The 23,925-nt window shown below is 38.3% G+C and overlaps 1 protein-coding gene across 1 annotated transcript in view; it reads right to left on the reverse strand.

Moving 5' to 3' along the window:
- The window catches only part of pard6a (par-6 family cell polarity regulator alpha), a 41,490-nt gene extending 30,235 nt beyond the window's left edge, over positions 1 to 11,255 (reverse strand). The window contains exons 1-2 of the mRNA XM_042412356.1: positions 10,811 to 11,255; positions 3,261 to 3,483 (exon numbers count right to left, since the gene is read on the reverse strand). Coding sequence (XP_042268290.1) covers positions 3,261 to 3,483; positions 10,811 to 10,927 — 340 coding nt within the window. The 5' untranslated portion in view covers positions 10,928 to 11,255. The remainder of the gene's footprint in view (positions 1 to 3,260; positions 3,484 to 10,810) is intronic.
- Between the last annotated feature and the right edge of the window lie 12,670 nt (positions 11,256 to 23,925).

Below are 23,925 nucleotides of genomic sequence, written 5' to 3' on the forward strand. Positions count from 1 at the left end.
CAATAGAACAGGCAGATCTTACACATAGTTTTGTCAGTTGTTCAAAATTACATAATTATTGGACTGATTTCATCTAAATTATTTAAAAGACATATGACAGAGGTCCACTCCTAATAACTCTGGGGACATCTGAATCAATATCAACATTGAATAAATCACAACTTCTTTCTTATTGTTTAAGCAGAGCAAAGAAACTGCTTCTTTTGAACTGGAATAAAGAAGTTGTTCTAACAGTTGTTAATTGGATGACTTAATTTACTGACATACTACGCATTGAAAGAATAAGGCATGTTATAGAAGATAAACTTACCATATATTATCAAATTTGGCCTTTGGGGCCTTTCGTTGGTTTTTTGGGTGGTAGTTAATCTCACTATAAAGCAAAGAATCTCTGTCTGTCTGTCTGTCTGTCAGTCTGTATGTTTGTCCTTTGTGTTTCTCAAGAACCATTCATCCGATCTACTTCATACCTGGCAGATGCATTACTGGAGACTCAAGGAAGTGCAGTGTCGAATGTGAAGTTGTTTGGATGAGCAGTTCTTGAGAAATATATACAAATACCTCATAAACAACGTTGATTTGCTTCTTCTTCTGCCCGTGGAGTCAACAAGTGGAAATATGGACAGCGCCTTTACAACCCACATTGTGGTAAAAAATGGCATTACATCCGTAGTGTTAATGACTTGCAAAAGCTAGAAAGGCACGCACTTCGCTCAGTTAAACTGCCCGAGAGAGAAGAAAAAGTGAGAAAAAAACAGGAGTGGAGGCCGTAAAACTAGCCAACAGGAGCGCAGACACCTTTGATTGGCAGCAGTATCAACCAATGTAAGGCAATAAACTGCTTCTACAGTTCAACCTCTGTTAAGTCTCACTGTACATATACACATACAAACTGTACATATGCGGTTCTTGAGAAATAACACGCAATCGGCCTGTTCTGAACAGGCACATTTTGAACGGGCACAACACTAGTTTTTATGAATTTATTTATTTATTTAATCTTGTATTTATTTATTTTACTTATTGTGTATATATACAATATATATAATATATATATTGTGTATATATAGTATGCAGTGTTTGGGTGTGTGTATGTACTGTATATCTGCACTTACTTTATTGCGTGTAATTGTTTACTATTAATATGAAAGAGAAAAGCAGAAAATCATCAGTAAGAATCAAGAATCAGTAAACCAGTGAATATTTGGCATTTTTGCTTGAAAAAAACCCACCCCTGAAACAATTAATCGATCATCAAAATATAATTTTCTGTCGATCGACATCAATTACTAAATTAATCAATTACTTGCATACTCGTTGCAGCTCTACTCAAAACAGAAGAACAGCCTGGTTGTGATAGGCTGACAGTGTGAGCTGTGGGAAATACTGACCTGTAGGATTAGCTACAAGTATATCACTGTGTAGCTATGTTTTTTAGGATGACCAAACAGAATCAAAATTCTATGATAAGCATAACCCTACATGCACCGAACTTATGAGGTTATGTTATTAGTTTATTATTATTATGTTATGTTATTATCTTATTAGGCTTCATTGTGCAGACACACTGTAAATGACAGATTGCACTAGCTCAACATGACTTCACCTTGTCCAATCTGCACAAAGACATCTAACGACTCGATCCCACTGGAAGCATCCGCATCGCGTTCCATCCATGGCCACTGAAGCTGATCGCAGCAACTCTAGTCAATGCTTGTTATCCCACCAGACGCGCCACAGCCAAGTGGCAACCTCACTTAAGACTGAGAAATGAAGCCAATGAGGAAGTGCCAAAAACTGCAGTTCCTCAAATGGCCACTTGAGGCTGGCTCCAAAAGCAAGTCAATCCCCATTGACCTCCATGTTCAAATGCCCAACTTTAAAGCAGAGATAAACATGTTTACAGCCTGGTACAAAAAACGGTTTTGGTCTCTATAGCTAATTTCTCTGTTTATGACAACTATACAGGGGTGAATTTTTATGTAACTCACCCGTTTAAATTTTTTTAAGGCTTTAAGTTATGCATAATTAAGGGCATAGCCGCTTTGAGTGCCATCACAGGCAAGTTGCTACCACGGTGACAACATTGGTTAGGTAACATAACCATGGAACAACTCCAGATTCATTGTGACCCCATTGTGAGTGGATGTCTGCATCTTTCATGTAAATGTACTCATCACTGTATAGAGAGCCAAAGTCCTGACGTCACGTCCATGCTAGCCTCTATTCAACTAGCTTCTGTAACTCAAAATCTCTTCAGAGCTTCTTTCACCAGTCTTTATGAAAAACTGAAGCGTGTTCCTGGAGTTTACTTTCCATATACACAAACTGGCATCCATGACAGCACATGTTATTAGAAACTGAAACCTTGATGAGCATACAGCTCCAATGAAAATGTGGTTTTATCCATATCCACAAAATTCACACACAATCTTCTGATATCATCTTTTTCAACTTCTAAAACGTCTACACCATTTGGCCTGCTGTTTATTAAAGGCTACGAAAAAACTGAAATATTGAATAAAAAACAATATAAGATCGCTTTTTAAAAAATAACCATCCTTGTCGTCATGACATACTGTTGAGTGAGGCTAAATTCAAGCTAAACTTCAAAGCTGACAGGCAATTTTTTTGATCGACTGCAGTATCCATCAATAATGAACTGAAAAGAATAAGGATTTATGTATATATATAGATATGGAAAATGATGTGATGGGTTTGTGATGTCTTACAGTGTCTCTGTTCCATCTATCTTTGCCTACCTACACTGCACTGTCTAACGAAACAGACATACCCCAGAAAATATTCAAAACATAGTGCCTACCTCAGGGGAGGAAACAGTTTAAAAAAGCAGGCAGGCAAAGAATCATCAGGTGGTGTTGTGTATGACGATTAAATATGTTTGATGTGGAGAACAAAGACCTTCCCTGCAGCTGTGCACAGCCCCTGTCTCTCTCCCCCCCACACACACACACACACACACACGTACGCATGCACGCACACACACACACACACACACACACATACACACACACACACACACACACACAAATACACACAAACACACAAACACACCAGCAGGCAACACTTGAAAGCTAGGAGGGGCAGCCAACAGGTAGAGCACTTAGAAATGTCTGTTTTCATCCCAAGCTGTTCTATGAGTTCCAATGAGGGGTTAAAGTAAATGTGCAGGGGTTCAGACAGCTTTTTGATAAATGTTCTCTCTGTTGCAACTGCCAGTCTGTCCCTCCAGGTCTTACCTTTCTTGGTTATGATAATGCGGAGCAGCGGATTGGCTAACGACACAGCTTTGTGGAAGTTGTCGTCATTGTTAATTGGAAGGAGGTCTCCGTGGTCATCGGCATATCCTAGTAGCACGTCGACACCAGGGATGTGATGGATGGTTTGGAGGAGACGGTAGAACTCCTGGAAGCCCCCCGGGCCGTTCCTCTTCAGAGCGAAGCGACGGTATTCTGCCTCAAACTGTAAACAGGACAATGAACACAAACATCATATGATGTCTTCCATGGGATATTTCTCAGTGGGGGATGGCAGAGGATCAACTTGCAATTTAATACACTGACAGCTCAGACTACTATCACTGTTTGCAGTTTATAATTTAATTTAAATATAATGTTATTTTAGCCATTTTAAGTGTGTCTGGCTGCAGCCACTCATAACATCAAAGACAAAAGAGGTGTCAGATACATACAACTGTATAACATTAGTAATATAATAGTAATATCATGTAACAGCATCATTTCTGTCTCCTATCACACTCCTGTAACACTATCTGATAGACTCAGAAATCCCTAACCATGGCTGCTGGATACAGAGAGTGCACTGGTCCATATATGGTAACACTGGAATGACTTCAAAGTTGTAAAAGTAATTTTTTGTTTTAGTCTTAAGGAGAATTATTCTTTTAAAAAACATGAATGTTCATAATACATATACACTAGTGTAAAGTGGCAATTTTATTATGTATCCTGGCTCAGAGAAGCATTCTGTGAGCAGAAATCCAACACTGAATGGTTTTGCTATAGATACAAGCAACATGCACAATAAGAGTGTAGGGATGCTGGTTCAGACCCCCACTCCTCTATTCCACATGTTCAATTACCTTGAGCAAGACACTGAACCCCAAACCATCATATGTACAGTACCAGTCAGAAGTTTGGACACACATTCTCATTCGAGTGAATGGGAAAGTGTGTCCAAACTTTTGACTGGTACTGTATGTGTGGGAAAAAGAAGGTGTTTTAGACAAGCGTCTGCCACATGTAATGCATATGTAATAATGAAATGGCTCTCACCAACAGTTTTTAGTAATCTCCTCTGGTTTAGTGCCTGTCACCTACATCACCATGTACCTGTCACTGTCAATGACATGATTATTATGAATAGTCAGTCAGTCATAACCATGCAAATTGCCATGCATATCAAGTTGATGCGTCATCTTATGCAACAGCTTGTTTTTCTTTCACTAAAAAGAAAACTGTAGTGTTTTACAGAAGCATGCCACACACACTACAAACAAAGTGTTCACTCAGAACATCAAGGAAATCTTAGCGGCACTCTGAGCCAAGCCTCACATTCCTACTGATGAGAAGAGATTTGCAAACACTTTTTTTTTCACTCTAAACCCTGGGTCACCATAACTGGTAGCTAAAAAGATGATTGATGTTTTGCTCTCAATGAGGTCTTCCATCAGCACCAGGTGTAGGTGTAGCTATCCCTTACTCATTGCAGTAAGCTTCAAGGTTTATAATTTTTTCAGTCAATGTGTACGTTGCAGTGAACCATTACTTCTACAAACAAAACCAAGAGGAAATATGATGTGCTATATATGAGCTTTGCCACATACCTAATGTGGATGCTGTTATGGTGGATTCAACATCCAATTTGTTGATAACACATACAATGACATGAGGACCTAAAGTATAATTGTACCACAGCCCACATTTTTTAGATTTCAAACAAATTTCCTCTTGTCACAGATAAATGCAGGGGTATATGGTGGGTGAGAATGTACTCTGCCTGAACTAATGCAATGCTCAGGTTTTTAAAACTCTCAAATACTGGTATTGGCCTCAGAAATTCTGTTGTCAGTCGAGTTATACATTCAAGCATTTATGTGTAGCTCTGACATTGAAAAGTGTCACCTACTAAACAGAACTTGCATGCATCAAGAGCAGGAGACTGTAGATTTCATAGCTTAAGAGCCAACGATTAGTTAATAAAGAAATTAGTCGACCAACAAAAACTAGTTTGTCTTTTTAAAGACATCTCAGATGATGTTTTTCATTGTCTTATATGATAGTAAACTGAATATTTTTTGGGCTTTGGACAAAGCAAGCTAATTGAAGACTGGCTTTTGGGAATTGTAATGAATATTTTTCACTGCTTTCACTGCTAATGGAGAAAATTACTGACAGATTAATCCATACTGAAAAAAACTGTAGCACAGCCCTAGGTACTTTCTTTTAGTAAAAGACTGCTCCTAAGCAGGCAACTCTCAAGCCTTTAATGTTTGAGGTTCTCACATTACATGAATGCAAAACTAAAAATACCACGTCATGGAGTAGCCTGCAGTAGACTTTTCAAATCAGATTTTCTTTGTTCTGAAAGATGCAAGAGAGATATACTCTCCATACTGGACCCTTAGATTTTCCAATTACTCAGCTCACCCCTACTTATTTATTTCACCCCTCATTAGCCAAATCTTGCAGAAGTTTGATATCTATGTTTATGTGCACACCAGAAATTCTGCACTTTTGTATATGTTAATATTTAGAACAGGTGCACCGTTGCCAGACCTTTTACACTGTGGTCAAATTGGACCTGTTCCTGACTGTTCATGTTGAATCTAAAAACCTTCTTTCATCAACAGCCTTTGGGAGAAGGTAGTCTAGTTTATTGTCGATGGAGCTGACGTTGGCGAGGAAGACTGACAGGAGAGCTGGTCGACTGGGGTTAGCCTTTAGCCTAGCTTAGATGCCGGCTCATGTGCCTCACTTCCACTTCCTCACACACTGCGTTTGGAATCCACCTGGTCAATCGTTCTCATGGGGAGATGCCGAGGTCTTGGTGTTTGGAGCAAACCGAGGCAACACAGATCGTATCACGTAGCCTCCTACATCTCCACTCTATTACTGTATATCACACAGTATATGCGCATGAATAGGTCTGATTGTACTAGAACAGGGAGCATGTTATTTTGGGTGGGGAGATGCATACTGGTAATTAAAATGGTGGAAATACTTATTATGTTATTTATACAGACTAGTTAAGTGGATTATTACAAGGAAAGGCAGGTTTCTATAATTATGTAAATGGCTGAACAGGACTATTGCCTAAACTCACTGTGTTGATATGCATTACTGTACGCATGTAAATAGAGCCGTTATTAATGCTATAATGGAACAGTTGCGATCTTTATAATTCGGATTATGATGAAAACAATGCCTGATGGGAAAGCAAATTAAGAAATCCACCAATTAGGCCTGATCTGAGGATGAATCACCAACATGATAGGCTGCTGATCAATTCCTATTAACAATTTCAAATTAAAGTAATAATCTCGAAGATTTTCATTTAAATAAATGTCTGTTAAGTCACTATCTATCACCAAATAAAGTAACACAATGGCGATTGAACCTATGGCCCACTGATGAAAGCCCTTGCATTTGCAGTATTATTTACAAACTGGGTGTCAGTGGTGACATTCTCAAATTCAAAGGAGGTGCACAGTTAGTGACGCGTTTTCCATCACCCAGCAGTGGTTGGTCCGCCAGAGAATGTAGGCGGAGCTAACACAACAGACTCGCTCTTCAACTCACTTTTGTGTGAAGTGGTGTACTGTTTTTTCGGGTCTCTGCTAACATGATGTCACACAAGCATCACTGGATCTCTAGGAGTGAGGTCAAGTGAGGTCCAAAAACACACCTGCAATTACTGCTCATCGCCATAGAGAATGAAACAAAGATCTTCAAGATTGTTATTTTAATATACACAGAACCACAAGCAGAAAAATTGTAATCAGTGATATGCCAGCATGAGTTGCTGCATAACTACATGTAAATAAATCATATTTTTGTCCAAGTAATCAGACTGTTACACAGCATAACTACAACAGCACAGGCTCTGCCTTCCATCACAGTTTCTAATCAAATTAAAGTCATAACCCTTCAGAAATGACTGCATTTAATATGATGTGTCAGTGTAAGCAGACTCGAAAAAGGTGAATGAATCCAGCTAATGAAACACCTCAGAAACTTGTGAAGGAAATGGCAGCTACACAATGCTGTTATGGATGTGGGCTCATAGCCAGAGCAGGACAGACAGCAGGACAACTTATGCCAGTTTCAGACCAGACATGCCATTAGTTTGGATGAGGTACTGCACAAGAGAAGAGCAGCACAAAATCCTAAGTTACAGAGACAGAATTTAGAGATGCACAAAATTAACTCTCCCAGTGTTTCCCCTATAATTGTATAGCGAGAACCCCCGCCAAGCCAGATTTTTTTTTTTTAATGGCAATAATAACACCAAATATCCATTCATTCAGAAATCAATAGTGTTGCGCTGTACCAAAACGTGAATTAACCTCTGTGTTGTTGCCTAGGAAACTCTTGGTAGCGTAGCTCCTTATAGGACAGTGCGTAATGTGTGTGCATAACGCGTGAGTAGTTGAGTGAGAGAGCAGAAAAGTGATGGTGAATACGAATGCAGCAGAGGAAAAGGTTAGCAGTAAGTTTTCAATTTGGCAATAAATGTACGGTACAGACTACATTATGTCACTTAATAAATGCTGCAGCTTCTCAAGACCAAGAAAAGTCATGTCTGTTGTTTCCCCAACGGCTGGAAAAGTGAAGGGGGTTAACTCCGAAGTCAGCAACAATGGGTTAGCCTAACCTGAAGATGCTAAACAGACAAATAGAGAACGGAGAAATGTGTGGCTGCTCAGTTCACTCTGTCCCGCATCATCCAATTATTTTCAACCCCAGTACCAGTAAGTGTCCACCTAATGCACAATCCTACTTTGAATGCAGATGCTATAAGGAGAGAGATGCATCTCACAAACACTCCCACAAATTACATGCGAACCTAAAGCCTGGTGCACTTGTGTGATAAATGCACAGTATGTCTCTGGGGAACGTGCATCACATCTGCACATTTAGTGCATGTGGACCATAATGTGATCAGGCAGTAGATACTGTGTTCAGCCTTATTTCATGTATCCTTATTATTATTATATTGTTAAATAGAATTGACTTGCAACCAGCAATGATGTGGATAAAACACTATACACAATGATGACAGTAGTTGGACAGTTAAAAGTAAGTACTAAGATAAGATTCACATGTAAGCCAACAGGCAGACACTGAGACGGTACCGTCCTCAGAATTATTATTATTCCCTTTATCAATAAAACCTACACATACAAACACACTTTACTACAGTCTCTTATCATGTCCTTGTAACGTTTTTTGATGCTTTAAATGACAACATGATCTAAATTTTGCATTTGTTTTATGTTATTTTATATATTAGTAAACATGCTAAATATATGTTTTCATACCATCTAGATATGGTTTGAATAGGAACAGAGGACAAAAGGAAAAAGATAAGCTGCTGGTGTTGTTGATACTGTAAGTATGAACTCTTTGGAATGCAGTATTTTTTTGTTTCCTGTGTTCATGTTTGTTACCCAGTGGATGAAAAGCACCTATGTACGTGACCAGACTTTTGTGAAAAGACCTTCTAGCTGGTTATAGCACAGTTTGTATTTGCCCGTTGATGTTAACTACAGTATATTGGCTATTCTATCTTGCTAATACTGTTTCTGATAAAGAACTAGGACGGTCAAGTGAATTATTTGACAATAAAGAGAAAGAGAGCGTGAGACAGAGAGAGAAAGAGAGAGAGGGAGAGAGAGACAGACACAGAAGATTGTTAGCGGGTCACATTAGACAAACATTCGAGAGAGACCATAACACACAGAATGTCAGAGAAAAAAAGTAAGTGTGTGCGTGAGTGTGTGTGTTCCTGGTAACACTGGCTCTCATTATTCTGAGCTTAGTGAGATGAGTATTGATCACAAAATCCCTTCCAAATCCTGAAAACCTTGCCCTCAAATTGTAATCTAAGCGTTGAAAGGTGACGAGCTGAATCATCATTATCTCATTTAAATCTCTCTTTTCATCTGCGTGATATCTGAGAATTGACTCAACATCAATTTAGAACGGCTGTACAGTAACAGTAATTACAACTACAGTGTGCTCTGTTTAGAACAGGACAAGCGAGGATTAGAGGTCAGGGGCCCAATTGCCACTTTCAGTTTCAGTATGCTGCCGAATATAAATGCCCCTTGCTCTTCACTGTCCATTCCCCTATGTGTGTTTATTAAAAATAATAATAATAATAAAAAAATATATATATATAAAACTCTTTCAGCACAGTACTGCAGTCATAATACCTCAAACTATGCATCCCTGTGAGTATGTGAGTTAGTATATTACAGCATCACAGGTGGCAGTTGTTTAACTACAGGTGGCAGCTCATGAGATGGCAGGCCTTGATAAACCATGATGCCAGGCATGCAGATTGTCTCTGGATGCCCGTATTTGAATTTTTTCTCGTTTAAGATACAGCAGCTGCACAGAGCTTAAATGTAAATGTAGCTTTACACACTTTACATAACTAACAATATAGTGGCAGTACTGTATGAGTGTATGTTTGTTTAATTACTATTGTGAGTTGAAATGAGGAGCCTCTTTCATCTTTTATTTTTCATCTTGGATATGGCAAATTGCAATGACCTGAAGTATTGTAGCTGTTCTTATGTTAAAAGACACATGAAACACTTTGCCTTTACTGTATATTCTGAATGAGACCCTATGGAACTCCAAGGAATAATAACTGAGGATAATACAATCAGACAGAGGCAAGATTTCCGATGAAGTGCATTTTATCCTTAGCGTCTTTGTGCATGTTAACTTAATTTTATATGAAAACTGAACTTCCTTTGAAATCAACAGTCTATCACAGTCAAACAGCACAGCATACCTGATGAATTTTGCTTGTTAAATCTGATTATGCAAACTTACTAGTAACTATATCAGCCGTCAGGTAATATTTAGAAAAAATAATTTAAAATGCAGTTACTCAAATAAAGTAGCTACTATTAGCCTACTTTAAAACAGTATTGAAGAACAGTAACCGAGTTGTTAGTTAAAGTAAATATGACCGTAACACCTGCTGTAGCCTTTAGTGCTATCATGTCAACACGGATCTACAATAGTGACACTTCAACAAAAAGTACAGTTCTGACGCAGTCCAACGGGGCATGTAGTCGAATGAAACGGAATAGAGACACAGTAGCAGAGAGAGGGGAATCCTGCGGAGGTGGAATAGCAGAATCGGTGTTTTAACACGGAGGAAGGCGGCGGCGGAATAAATGCGGAATCAAACGGAGCAGGGGACGATGGACTGGGGTCTGGCTGCCTGCTGACAGTAGCCGATGTAGGCGCACCCAGGCCGCCTATCAGCTGCACTCCGGTCTTTTTTTTTTACCTATATACAGAGGAATTTCTCTAAATTACAAACGTCGGACAATAAAACGTACGTGTCGGTTTGTTTATTTGAGAGCGAAATGGAGAGACATCACGTATCTTCTATGAACGACAACAGAAGGTTATGTCGATGTTGTCAGCGCACCGACAGACCGGTGGTAGAAACCAGACGCTGTATCCTCTCATTACCACTAAAATTACCTGTCAAACAACCTCATTAGCCCACCACTCACTTTGCTCTTGACCTCCACCACGTTGTCGGTGAGTTTTAACGGCGTCCGGTGCTGCTGCTGTCTTGACATTCTGCTCCCCGGTTGGCTGGTTGGCTGAGGCACTGCGGATAAAACCATCCACCAGAATTATGGTTGTTGTTTCCTCCGTTGTCCTCGGGAAAAAAAAACAACAAAACAAAACAAAAACAAGGCAACACACAGAGCAGGCGGTGAGAGCACAAGCGGTCCTTTCACCTGTCTTTGTTAATGTTTTGTTTACTACTACGACACTCGCTCAAAAAAAAAAAAAACACAGCCTCGTCTCGCGCCTGTGTTTTTCTCGTGCAGTCCTGTGTCAGCGCGCGCTTACAACACGGACACAAAAACCACAGCGCTCGCGACAGGTGGAGTCCGGTATATCCAGTGTGGGATGTGATGTGTGAGAAGCCAGTATGACTCGTCCTCCTCCTCAAACGCTGCTCCAACCTGGTGAGACTGCGGCTGCGGAGGTGACTGGAGGGGGCGGGACATGACGCTGGAGTAATAACACCACAATACTACCATACTCTCTTAATAGCCTATATTGCCACCACTAGTAGCGTACTAATATCTTACTATAGGACTACTGTTTATATCAGCAGCCTATTAGCAATAGCATAGGCTGCTTTTTTGCTGCTGCCACAACTGCAGACTTCAACTAGGCTACTGGACAGCTACTTAATATTAGGCTACAACTCCTAACGATTATTATCATTATCAGTTAACCTGTCAATTATTTTCTCGATTAAGTGATTAGTTGCTCGGTGTATAAAATGGCCAAACATGGTGAAACATGTTGATCACTGTTTCCCATAGCCCAAGATGACGTTCCCGCAACCCAAAGATACTCAGTTTACTGTCATAGACTAAAGAAACCATATTAACAAACATTCACATTTGAGAAGCTGGAACCAGAGAATTTGGACATTCTTTCTTCAAAAATGCCTAGAAACAACTAATCGATTGTCAAATTAGTTGACAACTGATTGATTAATTGACTAACTGTTGCAGCTCTAGCCTGCTACTGTTAATGCTGCTTGTAGCTGGGCTGCCTTTTTGAGGTCCCATGCAGAAATTACAGTAACAACCAGTGACCATAACTGAAAACACCAACCCAACCCATTTCTGTTCTCATATTTCCGATGCACAATCACATTACAGTACACTGAAGTGAACTTCTTGAATGTGACTTTATGCAACAAATCAGCCCACAAATCAAAATCCATAAATTCACCAGCTCCACATGTCTGACTCTCACTGTGTATCTCTTGTGTGTGTGTGTGTGTGTGTGTGTGTGTGTGCGCATGCGTGTGCGTGCATGTGTGTGTGACTTTGGCTACATAAGCAACCTGCTACTACACCTACACACAGTTGTCACTCGTCATTGTAGTACTTAATCCTGTAAAGTCCACACACAGTTCAGTTATGGAGAGAATGGCCGAAAGCACCGCCTGTCTCAACATACTACCTGAAAAACTGGAGTTTCATGAATCCTGTCAATAGTGTGTAGTGTCAAAGCTTCGGAATCAAGCTCACTTAACAAATCATAGTTTCTTTTCCTCACAAAGACATTCATGAGAAGAGTGACAGGTGAACTGTACACAACCTAAAAATTGAATTTGCATTTCAATATAAAATTTAGGAATAGATATAGTCTGAGACTTGCGACTTCAGTGCTGGTTTCAGTTGTTGGCTGTGATTGTGGCCAATTGAGTAGGACAATAAAGGTAAAGCAAGGGCAAAGGCAGTACTAGCATTGCATGGTTGTCTACCGTAGCCATTATGTACATTATCCTATGACCCCTCCCCCACCTACCTGACAACCTCAGCTTAATGATGATGACGACATTTTTAGTCCTCTCAGAGAGCTTTTACTTTAAAGATTACAGTCATGCAGAGAACCTCAGATGACCTCTACAATTACTGCAAATCACAGGAGATTAGCTAATACTGTTCCACTGAGAGCAGGGCTAAGTTCAAGTAGCCGTTTATGCTAGCCTTTAGTAACATAAATGCTAATCTAATAGGTATAACAAAGCTGTTGAAGGTCTTCTAATGCATGCAGGATTGTGGTACTTTTGCCTGTGACCTTTGGTTGATGTGATGTCTGTTGTTCTCTCAGGTCTTGTCAGTGACATAACAGAGATGCAAAAGCAATCAAAGCAAAGCAAAACTTTTAATTATATAGCACAGTTCATTCCAGGTGGGAACACAATGTGCTTCACAGAGTGTGAGCTAGCTAAGTTGCAGCCAAAAAACAAAATAGTTAAAACACAGTTAAACAGACATATAAATAAATAATAAGACATGTAAGTTAAAAAAAAAAAAAAAAAACATTAAAAAGCTAAAATAATTGAATTTAAAAAAGAATTAAGACTAGCAGCCTAGACCACCTAAAGGTGCAGCTAAAAAGAAAAGTTTTAAGTTAAATTTTAAAAGACAATAATGTTGGAGCACACCTAACATGACTGGTGTGCTCCAAGATGTTCCAGCGGCTGGGAACAGAAAAGCTGAAAGCAGCTTCACCAATTTTCGAGGAGACCCTGGGAATAACCAGACGGCCTGTTCCAGATGACCTGAGGGGTCTAACTGGTTCATAGTTCATAGCTGACAAGCATGTCAGTCAGATACCGGGGTACCAGACCATGTAGAGCCTTAAAAATGAGCATTAAAATTTAAAAAGCAATTCTAAAATTTACAGGAAGCCAGTGTAACAATCTAAGCACTGGTGTGATATGGTCATATTACTTTTTTCTAGTTAGAACTCTGGTATCTGCATTCTGGAGTAGCTGAAGCTGGTCTAGATGCTTTTTTGGTATTCCTGTGAGTAGCACATTACAGTAGTCTAGCCGACTGGAAATAAAAGCAAGGATTAGTTTTTCAGCATCCTTCTGGGATAAAAAGCACCTAACCTTTCCGATATTCCTTAAATGATAAAATCTGGTCTTAATCATGCTGCTAATGTGGCTCCGGAAAGTGAGTTCAGCATCCAGGATGACGCAAAGCTTTCTGACTTGTGTGACACTTTCCAGAGACAATTGTGACAATTCAAAAGAGATTTCCTCTGTTAGCCTTTTCCAGGGTTTACCAGGGTTTCCTTGTTGTCCTTATTTGACTGTACAAAATTGCTAGACATCCAGTTATTAATATCCTTGATACATTCTGATAATGTGTCAATAGGGGTCAGGTTATCAGGGGTCAATAATGGGCCTAAAATTGACCCCTGGAGAACATCACACAAGAAAAATAATATTTTGGATCTAAAATTCCCAAAACACTAAGACCACATCCTTTGAGGTATGATAAACACAAGTACTGTGCTGACTCACATAGGCCAACCCACCTCTCAAGCCTCTCGATTAAAATATCATGATCAATAGTGTCAGACACTGCACTTAGACCTAATAATACTAAAATAGAAAGTGTCTTTCTTTTGTGAGCAGAAATGTAACGCACCAAAGATGACTAATGCCCCACTGTTCTCTCTAAATCTGTTAATTTGCAGACATGGTGAAATGTTTATCACAATTGATCACACCGAACAAAAAGTAACATTTAGTCACTTTAAGTCTCAACTCATAGCACTGATGAATCGTCATCAAATATCAAAACATGTCACACTGCTGTTATCTGCATTCACACTTTTGGAATTCAATATTAAGATGATTCACCATGATGTGTGCAAATAGTTCAAGACTGAACTCAACACAGGTACAGTTGTGTTTTATTTCAGCTTTTCACCCCTCTCTCCTTTCTTCATCCTGCTCAGTTTCTCCTCATCTAGATTTACACCCCATGCTAACCCATCCTAATCGTTCTCAGTACCAGCCGGTACAGGGGCCAGTGTGTGTGTGTGTGTGTGTATGTGTGTGCGTGTGTGTGCGCGCATGGCAGGACCCCTACATGCTTATGTAAGAGGCTCTAATTATCAACAACATATAACCCTTCCTGATAAGGATGCATTCCAGAGAGAAGGGAGGAGCAACCAATGGAATTATGTTTTTTTTTATCATAAACTATCTATTTCTCAGTTCAGGTCATTTTCATCTTCTGTTGAGTTACATCAAGAATCTTCCCTCTTTCCTGCTCTGTCCTCACCTCTTCTTCCTCTCTTGTCTCCTTGCCTTGACACTCTTGTCCTATCTTCCTCACTTCTATCCACTCCTCCTTTCTCTCCATCCATTCCTCTTCTGTCCTTGCCACCACTCTCCCATCTTCCTCCTCCTCCCTTGGTGATGATGGAATGTAGGAATGCAAAGAGAGAGAGAGTTGGAAAAGGGAGGACTTGCATTGACAGTGTGATCTCATACAGTCAGCCAAAACTTTGATCCTTATACACACAGTGAATGTGTGTGTGTATGTGTGTGTGTGTGTGTGTGTGTGTGTGTGTGTGTGTGTATGTGTATGGGGTGAGGGGGACATGTACTCAAAATTAGAAATGACTGATTATTCAGTCTGAATATTGAATCACTTGTGTTTTACTATGATGCCTCCTCTGGCAGCACCAATCTAGAGGAAACTTAGAGCAATGTTTCTCCTTGTTTGTACACTAGTTTTTGTGAACATACTGTGAACATACTATACTATAGTTACTCATTACAATCTTGACGAGTGATATTGAATTGATTGAATATTAAAGTATTGAATGGAATAAAGATGATACTGAAGAGTTTGCAACACATAGAACCTTACCACTAATGGGGCTGTAAAGTTTGATCTTAGGATAATGATCTGTTGATGATGATGTGTATAGTTTATCCTCTTGAGAGCAAGAGTGTGCTTGACAAATTTCATATAATTCTGCCATAACATTATGAAATATCATTATGAGATGTGATGGGTAGCAATTGCGGAAAGATCACTGAGGGTTGAAAAAGGTTCATCCACTGGGGAGCATAGATGTTTTCAGTAAATTTCATGGAAACCTGTGTGTTAGTTGGTTTAGTTAGTTTGGTGGCGCTAACCCTAAGAGACAAATGACACAGTTTCCATGAGGAATATTACTTTCAGTCAGGATTTCTTTTGCTTTCTCAATGAGCATCAAGGGGTCGCCAGAGGGAATCATTCTTTGGAGATCATGAATATCCAGAGCCACTTTCAGGATAGTCTGGCCTGGTAATTATCAAGATGTCTTGCTTTGGCCCAAAGTGCTGAATGGACAGACCGAATGACCGACCAGCTGACTGATGTCATCACCATATGAATATATGGAATTATGTTCTTTATATGTTAAAAATGTTCTACATAGGTATTTCAAGGATTATAAAAAATATATACCCACTTACCCCTAGTGGTTTATTGGTTTTTTTGCCCTCTGTCTCTGAGACTTCTGCCTCTTCCCAACACAGTGGAGGTGAGCGGAATTTTGTTTGTGGTGCTCACAACACTAAAACATACGTGGTATTTGAAAAATGCAACAGCAACACCTCTTTCCAGAAACAACGACCCTGTTACCATGAATTATCATTACTATTTTTTCAGTGTGTTCTGTGGATTATCCAGAATATAAGGGACTTTGTTTCTGGAAAGACACACTGCGGTTGATTTTTTTTATGTCACCAAAACAAGCTATGGGCTAAAATAAGAAGGGCCTTTTTAAAAAAAAAAAAAAAAAAAATCTCAAAGTGCAAACAAAGCGCTCAGAGCAGAATGAAGTAGTTTCAGAACTTTGACCAGTATCATCCAATATCATAACAGGATATAAATAACTGAAAAGCAGAAAAAGCATAATATGTCCCCTTCAAACCCTCTTTAATTGATATGTGCTTACATGGTCCATCTTTCTAAAAACATTTTTGTTCAAATTTCTACAAACTACCAGAGCACAACAGCTGTTGGGGAGGTAGTATTCCAGCATAGCAGTAGTGGCTGGTTTTTGAGGTCCTGTTTAAATATAATGAAGCTGCTTAGTGCAGACTGCCGTATGCACTATACCTGATTGGTACATTCATGTACTTAAAAGAGCACTCCATTAATTTGCACTTGTACTTCCATAACATTAAGGGACTCACAAGAGACTGTTTTTTAAATATTCCTTTGTGTCTATTTCACCTTTATTGGATAGTTTATAGTGAGAATTCAGAAAGGAAACCTAAGGAGAGAGAAAGGGGTATGACATGCAACAAAGTTTTTCTTTACAATATAGTTGGTCTTATATATGTATTTTTCTGTTTCTGTTGTCAGACAATGGAACGAACATGAAATAATTAATCACAGACCATAAACTCTATCTGATAACCAATAGTGATTCCCAAGCTGTGCAACACTGCAGTAATGAAATCATTATTTCATAATCTCAATGTCATCTCAAGATTAAGATAAATACAGGTTAATGGAAACGGCTCTGTTGTGTATTTGGTTATATTGACATTTAAAATGAGTTATAACAACAGTAAAATTGGTGTAATACCCCTTTAGAGGTGACACAATTCACAGAAAGTGGGAGGAAATGGGGTGTCAGTAGGGGCCTTCAGCTCATTTTTACCTGGGGGCCCCTCGCCGATTAATACAGCCCTGACTATTAGTCTGTCACAGTATTCAATAATGAATATTTACTGGAAGATGTTCTAATTAAATATCTGACATAGCTGAAGCAGTGATGTCATGATGACAAATGTCAAAAGAATGTCAAATTGATTGTGTTAGAAGATGGAAATGTTACCAATGTGAAGTACTCCAGCCAATGTTCTTACTACTGTGAGTAAACTACTAATACAGCTACCGGCTAATATGTAAGTCTATACTGTGAATGTATGTGTGATGACAATCCAATATTGCTGAGTTGGTGTTGTTCCCTATGTTGTTCCAGGTGCAAAGGACTAAAACACACATGGTGCTGAGTCTTTACAGTTACTGAGAAATTAATAATAAATGAGATTAGAATTTGTATCAATGAGGAGATAAGAAAGAATGCAGCAATCACTTCAGAGTTTAATTCCAGATGTCAAAGTATGACAAGATATGTGATATCAGTACAGACAATTGAAAAAAGAAGTAAGAAATCCAAGACACTTTGTGTCTTGAGTGTATTACTTTTTTTCATGTACAGATGCTATAATGTGTAGTATGTGTCAGTTTTGGATTTAAGCACTGTCTTTTAATTTACTAGATGATTAGAAGAGATGTTGTCCCATAAAATTCATTCTTCATCATAAATCATTGTGTTATTGTTTTGTTTGATTTGTATTCATCGGTGATGGTGTACACAACATGGTCTAATTCTGTCAGTAAGAAATGCAACAATTCATGAAATAAAGTGAATTTTAGTTCTGTATCGTGCCACCTCCTGCCATTGTCAAAAGCTTATTAAAATGCTAAATGTCTTAAATAAGTAATTAACTTATTAACTTAACTAACTTAATAATGTGTTGAATTATGTTTTTTTCCCCTTAAAAAATCAAATAAAGCCTGTGTATTGTTAAAAATCATGGGTGGTAATTAACACATTACATTTACAGTAAATAAACAAATAATTTATTGTAATTTGGAATTTTCACTGAGTTAACTCAGCAACACATTAAGACATTTTGAAACAGTCTTGTAAAAGAACTGTAGGTTATCAATGTGCATTCTAATGTTTCAGTTTGAGGCAAGTCATCTGAACACAGCACATTCAAACATGGCTACACTCACAATATGAAAACCATATCTAGTTCTTCCCTTTTCAGTACAGTCACAGTGAGGTTGTTTACCTGCCTTCAGAGCTCCTTGTATCACATAATATGCATCACATTGTTTAGGTGTTATCAGACATGTGTTGTATATAAACACAACTCAATGGAAATTACCAGAAGTGAGATTTAAGGTATTTTAAAGGTATTACAATAAGTGATAAGATGCTAAGAAATGTGAATTTGAACAATGTGTTAGTCACACAGCCAGTCCAGTGTGACCTGGACAGACTGAGAGCAGCAGTTACCCTGATCCCATTTCACTGCAGAGATGCAACCAGCTGAGTGTCTCAGTGCAGGTCAGTGAGGTTAGGACTGACAGTGATATTTAACCTTGTTTCCATTTAAGGAAAAAAAAACATCTAAATTTATGACAGTATCACTTACTATATATATGATATATACATATACACTAAATTGTTTCAACACTTCACTGAGTCCAAAAATCCAACATGCTATGCAGTAGAATGTATCACACACTATTGTGAGTCTAAACAATGTATGATCACACAACAGAGTTTGTAAAAAAAATAATGAATTGGTTTATATGATAAACTGGTGTAAAGTTTTATGTAAATGTGGGAAACATTAGGCCAGTTGTATTATACTAGCCCCTTCTTCATGATTCTCTGTAGAGCAGTGGAGATGAGAAAGAAAGAATTCTTTGGAAAATGAGGGATGTTTGCAACACTTGAGGTCTGCTGTATGATCTATGATTCATTAATGATTTGTGATCTGTCTGTTAAATTTCTTCTCTAAAATGTTACTCATGCTCCACTAGGAAGGCTTTAAACTTGAAACTTACTCTGGCCCTCTAGAAACTCTGTTATAAAAGAAAATGTTTTGTTAAGTTTAAAACAGATGTCTTAAATAAATATGACAAACATTCATATGATGGCCCAGGACAAACATGGAAGTTAATCCTGGTCATGGCAAATACTACTAGCTACAAATACTACTAGCTACAAATACTACTAGCTATGTGGGTAATCGTTCATTTGAGCCAAATTCCACATCCAAGGGCCAGTTAATTATATTTACTGCAATTATTTTTATTCTCTCATTCAACCCACGACCCAATGTCCCTTTTCAATCTGATATTTGATTCGATTCACTTAGGGATATTTCAGTTATAATACCAATTTTGCCTGGATATGAAAGAGATTCTCAGAAAACTAATGCTGTAAATTAGGAACCCTCTAACCTCTAAGCCGTGCTTTTGTATTTTCTGGTCTTTTTCCCTAAGTCATAAAGCTGTGACATCATGATTGGTCAGTTGCAGTGATGGTCCTGGAACAACATTAATTATGATGTCGTAGGTACAACACCAACATGGCTATATGAGATTGTGAGTGTGATGAGACAGAGAGGTACTGTATGTGACTCTACTAACCGGCAGCCACACCCAGGAAACCAGCTAACTCAAGCTTAATGAATTCAAACCTGACTCATAACTCGATCCCTCTGTTTTCCTGCTTCTTCCCCTGGGGATGTGTGTGTGTGTGTGTGTGTGTGTGTGTGTGTGTGTGTGTGTGTGTGTGAGAGCAAGTGTGTGAGACAGAGATAGAGAGAGATGTGTGTATGTAAGCAGGAATGTTAGCTATGTGAACCAGTCAAGTTATTGAGCCAACCTTTTACTGCTTTTAATTTAATACTTCTCTTCTCTTCTCTTCTCTTCTCTTCTCTTCTCTTCTCTTCTCTTCTCTTCTCTTCTCTTCTCTTCTCTTCTCTTCTCTTCTGGTGTCTTTTCCCTCCCTTTTCCAAGTATCCCTTTTCTTTCCTTTTCTTTTCTTTTCTCCATTTCATGTCTGAATTCTTCCCTTCTTTCCTTTTCATTTCTTCTTTCTTATATAATCTCTTTTTCATATCTAATTTCTTCTTATTTTTCTTCTATTATTCTTCTCATTTCCTCTCTTTTTCATGTCTCTTTTCTTCTGTTCTCTCCTGTTCATCTCTTATTTCTTCTCTTCTTTCGTTTTCATGTCTCATTTCTTCTCCTCCAGGCTTACGGCTGCCGGAGATCATAAGACAATGGCTCAAAAACTGACATCCATAGAAACATTTGGTTTCATCTTGAACAGGAGCATCTGCAGATTCATTCCATACCTGATATTCTCTATTAGATATAGGGGGGCTCAGCTATGGAACAGTTATATTCAAATTACATTTCACTCTACTTCTCTCAAGAATTTCAAATATAAGCTTAGGACCTTTCTGATGAACCAAACGTAACTATCCGAAGTGATCATATCTGACTATAACTGGCCTTTCTCTCACTCTTTCATAAGGAGTTGACTGAACATAAGTGTGCTTCAGTACACGCACGCACACACTCGCATGCACTTATGCATACACCCTCACACATACACCAGAGCTCACACACCCTCATTACATTATTTTATTCATTTTATGTCTTCACTTGATTTATGCCGCCTACTTTATGTTTGCTTTTTGATCCTATAGTTACTTGTTTGCATGTTTTTGTGGATTACATGACTTTGGTATTTCTTTATAACGTGTATAGAGGTGAGATTCCTTCTATAAGCCTCTAAGGATTTTCTAAATCTCACCTGCACAATTTGCTTCTTCTCTTTTGTTGTTGAGTTTCTGCTGCTTTGTTTTACCATGAAAAAAAAAATGTCATGACCCACTAAAGTTAGACACGATAAGAGATGAATAAATCCCTGTTTTTGTTAGCTTCACCACCGTCTTGACTGTAAGTGAGTCGGGATGCTTGGTTTCAATACCATTATACTATTCTATGCATCTTAAAGAAAACTGAGACTATACATGTCCCCAGACACATCTGGAGGAGATCTGCACTCTTCTAGTTCCTTTTGATTTCTCTTCTCCTTCAGCCATCAAGCAACACAATGCATCTGGTCAGTATTTTGTTTTTTCTCTCCTATATGTTTTTGTTCCCTTTCGTCTGACTTATTGTTATTTCCACTCCCCACGTCTCCAGCCTTGTGAAGCTGATATCACTGCCGCCGCTCGGAATGGAAACCACTATTTCATTACAAAGACATTATCTGACATACTTGAGTGAGGTGAGAATTTATGAGTACTTTATTTAGTCCTGTGAGTCACATGCCTCACTCTGCAAGGTGCGTTAAATCAAGTTCGGCTCAGGTATGTGTGTTATGTGCGGTATGTCCCAGCCTCCATTCTGGGTAGGTTTGTTTTGTGTGTCGGGGGTGTGACAGGTGTTGATGCTGAAGGACAGGTTTTTATCTGTGTCAGGTGGCCTCATTCATTCCTGGCTGGCCTCAGATCTAACAATACAGGGTGGATCTCTCTCTGTCTCTCTCTCTCGCTCACACACACACACATACACACGCACACACACACACACACACACACACACACACACACACGTACTGACATACAATGGCAAGTGAATCAGGCCTGTTGTCACAGCAGGATCTGCATACCAGTGTGTCTGCCTGCACCATAGATGATTGAATGATTGTTTTATTAGTTGTTTAAAGGACAGTCTAAAAATACATTTAAAACTACATGTTTGGAATCTGCACTCTTTCTAATTTTGAGGACAAACACAAGGTGCAGTATGAGTTTCAATCAATCAAAATGTAACGTCATCTAACTTTTCTCCAAAAGCCGATGTCATGGACACCAAACATTTCCAGCTCTCTCCCCTTCATCAGGGTGCCATCTGAAGTTGTTTCTGTCTTTTTATACAATTTATCAATCATTCATGATTTTGTTTTCATAAAGCAAGATATACAAAACAACTTTCAACCTTTTTAAAAAAATTATTTTTACTAAACACACAATATTTAACATTTTCCCACTAACGGGTTAAAAGATAAGTATAATGATAGACACATATAATGACAGTATATAACACTACAACCAATTTTTCACTTTCAATTTTTAATACAAAAATGAATGAATAAACTATTTATTTCAAATTTGTATTGATGTTTTTTTTAGTGTCATATTTAGTGTCTCATCAATACTGTTCTCCTTTTTACAGCTTCTAGTTGTCATCATAAATTACTACAAATGATCACAAGAAAAAGAAAAGGAAAAATCTAAAAGAAAGCGATACGAAAATAAATATGATCCCATCTTACTGATGTAATGCTCTCTGACTCAGCTCTTGTGCATTCACTATAGTTTGAAGGTGTCTTTTTGAATGAGTCATGAGTCATTATAATTCATCATCTCACAAGTATCCTTTATGTAATTAAGAAAAGGATTACAAAAAACCCCATGGTAGTAATTTTCTATTTCCCCCAGATTGTGCACACACCTGACTGTCTTCTAAAGCAGGTTTAATATGAAGAGGCAGAACACCAGCTCTAATTTGGGTAGCAACACACCTTTTTTCTTTGTTACATTATAAAGACCATCATTTTCAGTAAAATAGTTATATCTAAATTCAAATTCTTTGGTTTACTCCACATTTCATTTGTCCAGTGATATTTAACCCTGTGAACCATCTTTTTTTCCACATTGGATATAAATGTGCTGCTATTATTTCTTTGAGTTTTCATTTTCTACAGAGACATCTCATCCCATGTTACATTAAATTTCCCCTCACATTATTTTACCTGTGTTTGGATAACAGAACGCAGATATTGAAATGATTGCTTTATTGATTGTAACCAGTTAACTCCAATCTTTAAAATGTTAAAATGGAAACCAACCTCTGACAGCTAAAATTACATTGAAAACCCATGTGTATAATCTGCACTTTACCTTCAGACCAACCTGCTTAAGCTCTTATGCAAAGATCAAGAACAATTAAGGAAGGAAAGATAAAACGCTAATGACAAATATGAGGAAATCTGAGCAGAAAAAAAACACACAGCTTTTAATAGTGCAGTGGCCACACTACTGAAACTAGATAAATGAGATAAATCAGTTTACATTTTACACCTGAGAACACCAGCTGGTCACATTATCCAGATACATTCCTTTCAGTCAAAACACGAGAGTCTGGAATGTTGGCGAGCTTGTCTGACTTTCAATCTCCCAAGGCACATAGACCTCCCTCCACCCACTGCAACAGTAAGTATTAAATACTGCCCAATACCAAAAAGCTTTCACAGTATCACAAACTACTACAACAAATAAGACATGTACAACAAAGATAAACAAAAACACCACAAAAGCTCACTGAATGTCTTACAAAATACAATGAAGAACGTGAATGCACCGCAAGAAACCAAAAAATACATCAAGCTATGATTGAAAACACACACCACAAAGAACAGGCAGTGAAATAACCATAAAGATGACTAAAACACAGGAAGTACAACAGAGAACAATAACAGTTCCCATAAAGTACCTCAGAGAACAATAAATACTATAAAGTCATCTTAGGAGAACAGCAAAGAGCCACAATAAGATCACACACACACACACACAGCATTTGTCCTCCAGTCACACATTATA

This window comes from Thunnus maccoyii, chromosome 5 (genome assembly GCF_910596095.1).
Source record: "Thunnus maccoyii chromosome 5, fThuMac1.1, whole genome shotgun sequence".
Lineage (NCBI taxonomy): Eukaryota > Metazoa > Chordata > Actinopteri > Scombriformes > Scombridae > Thunnus > Thunnus maccoyii.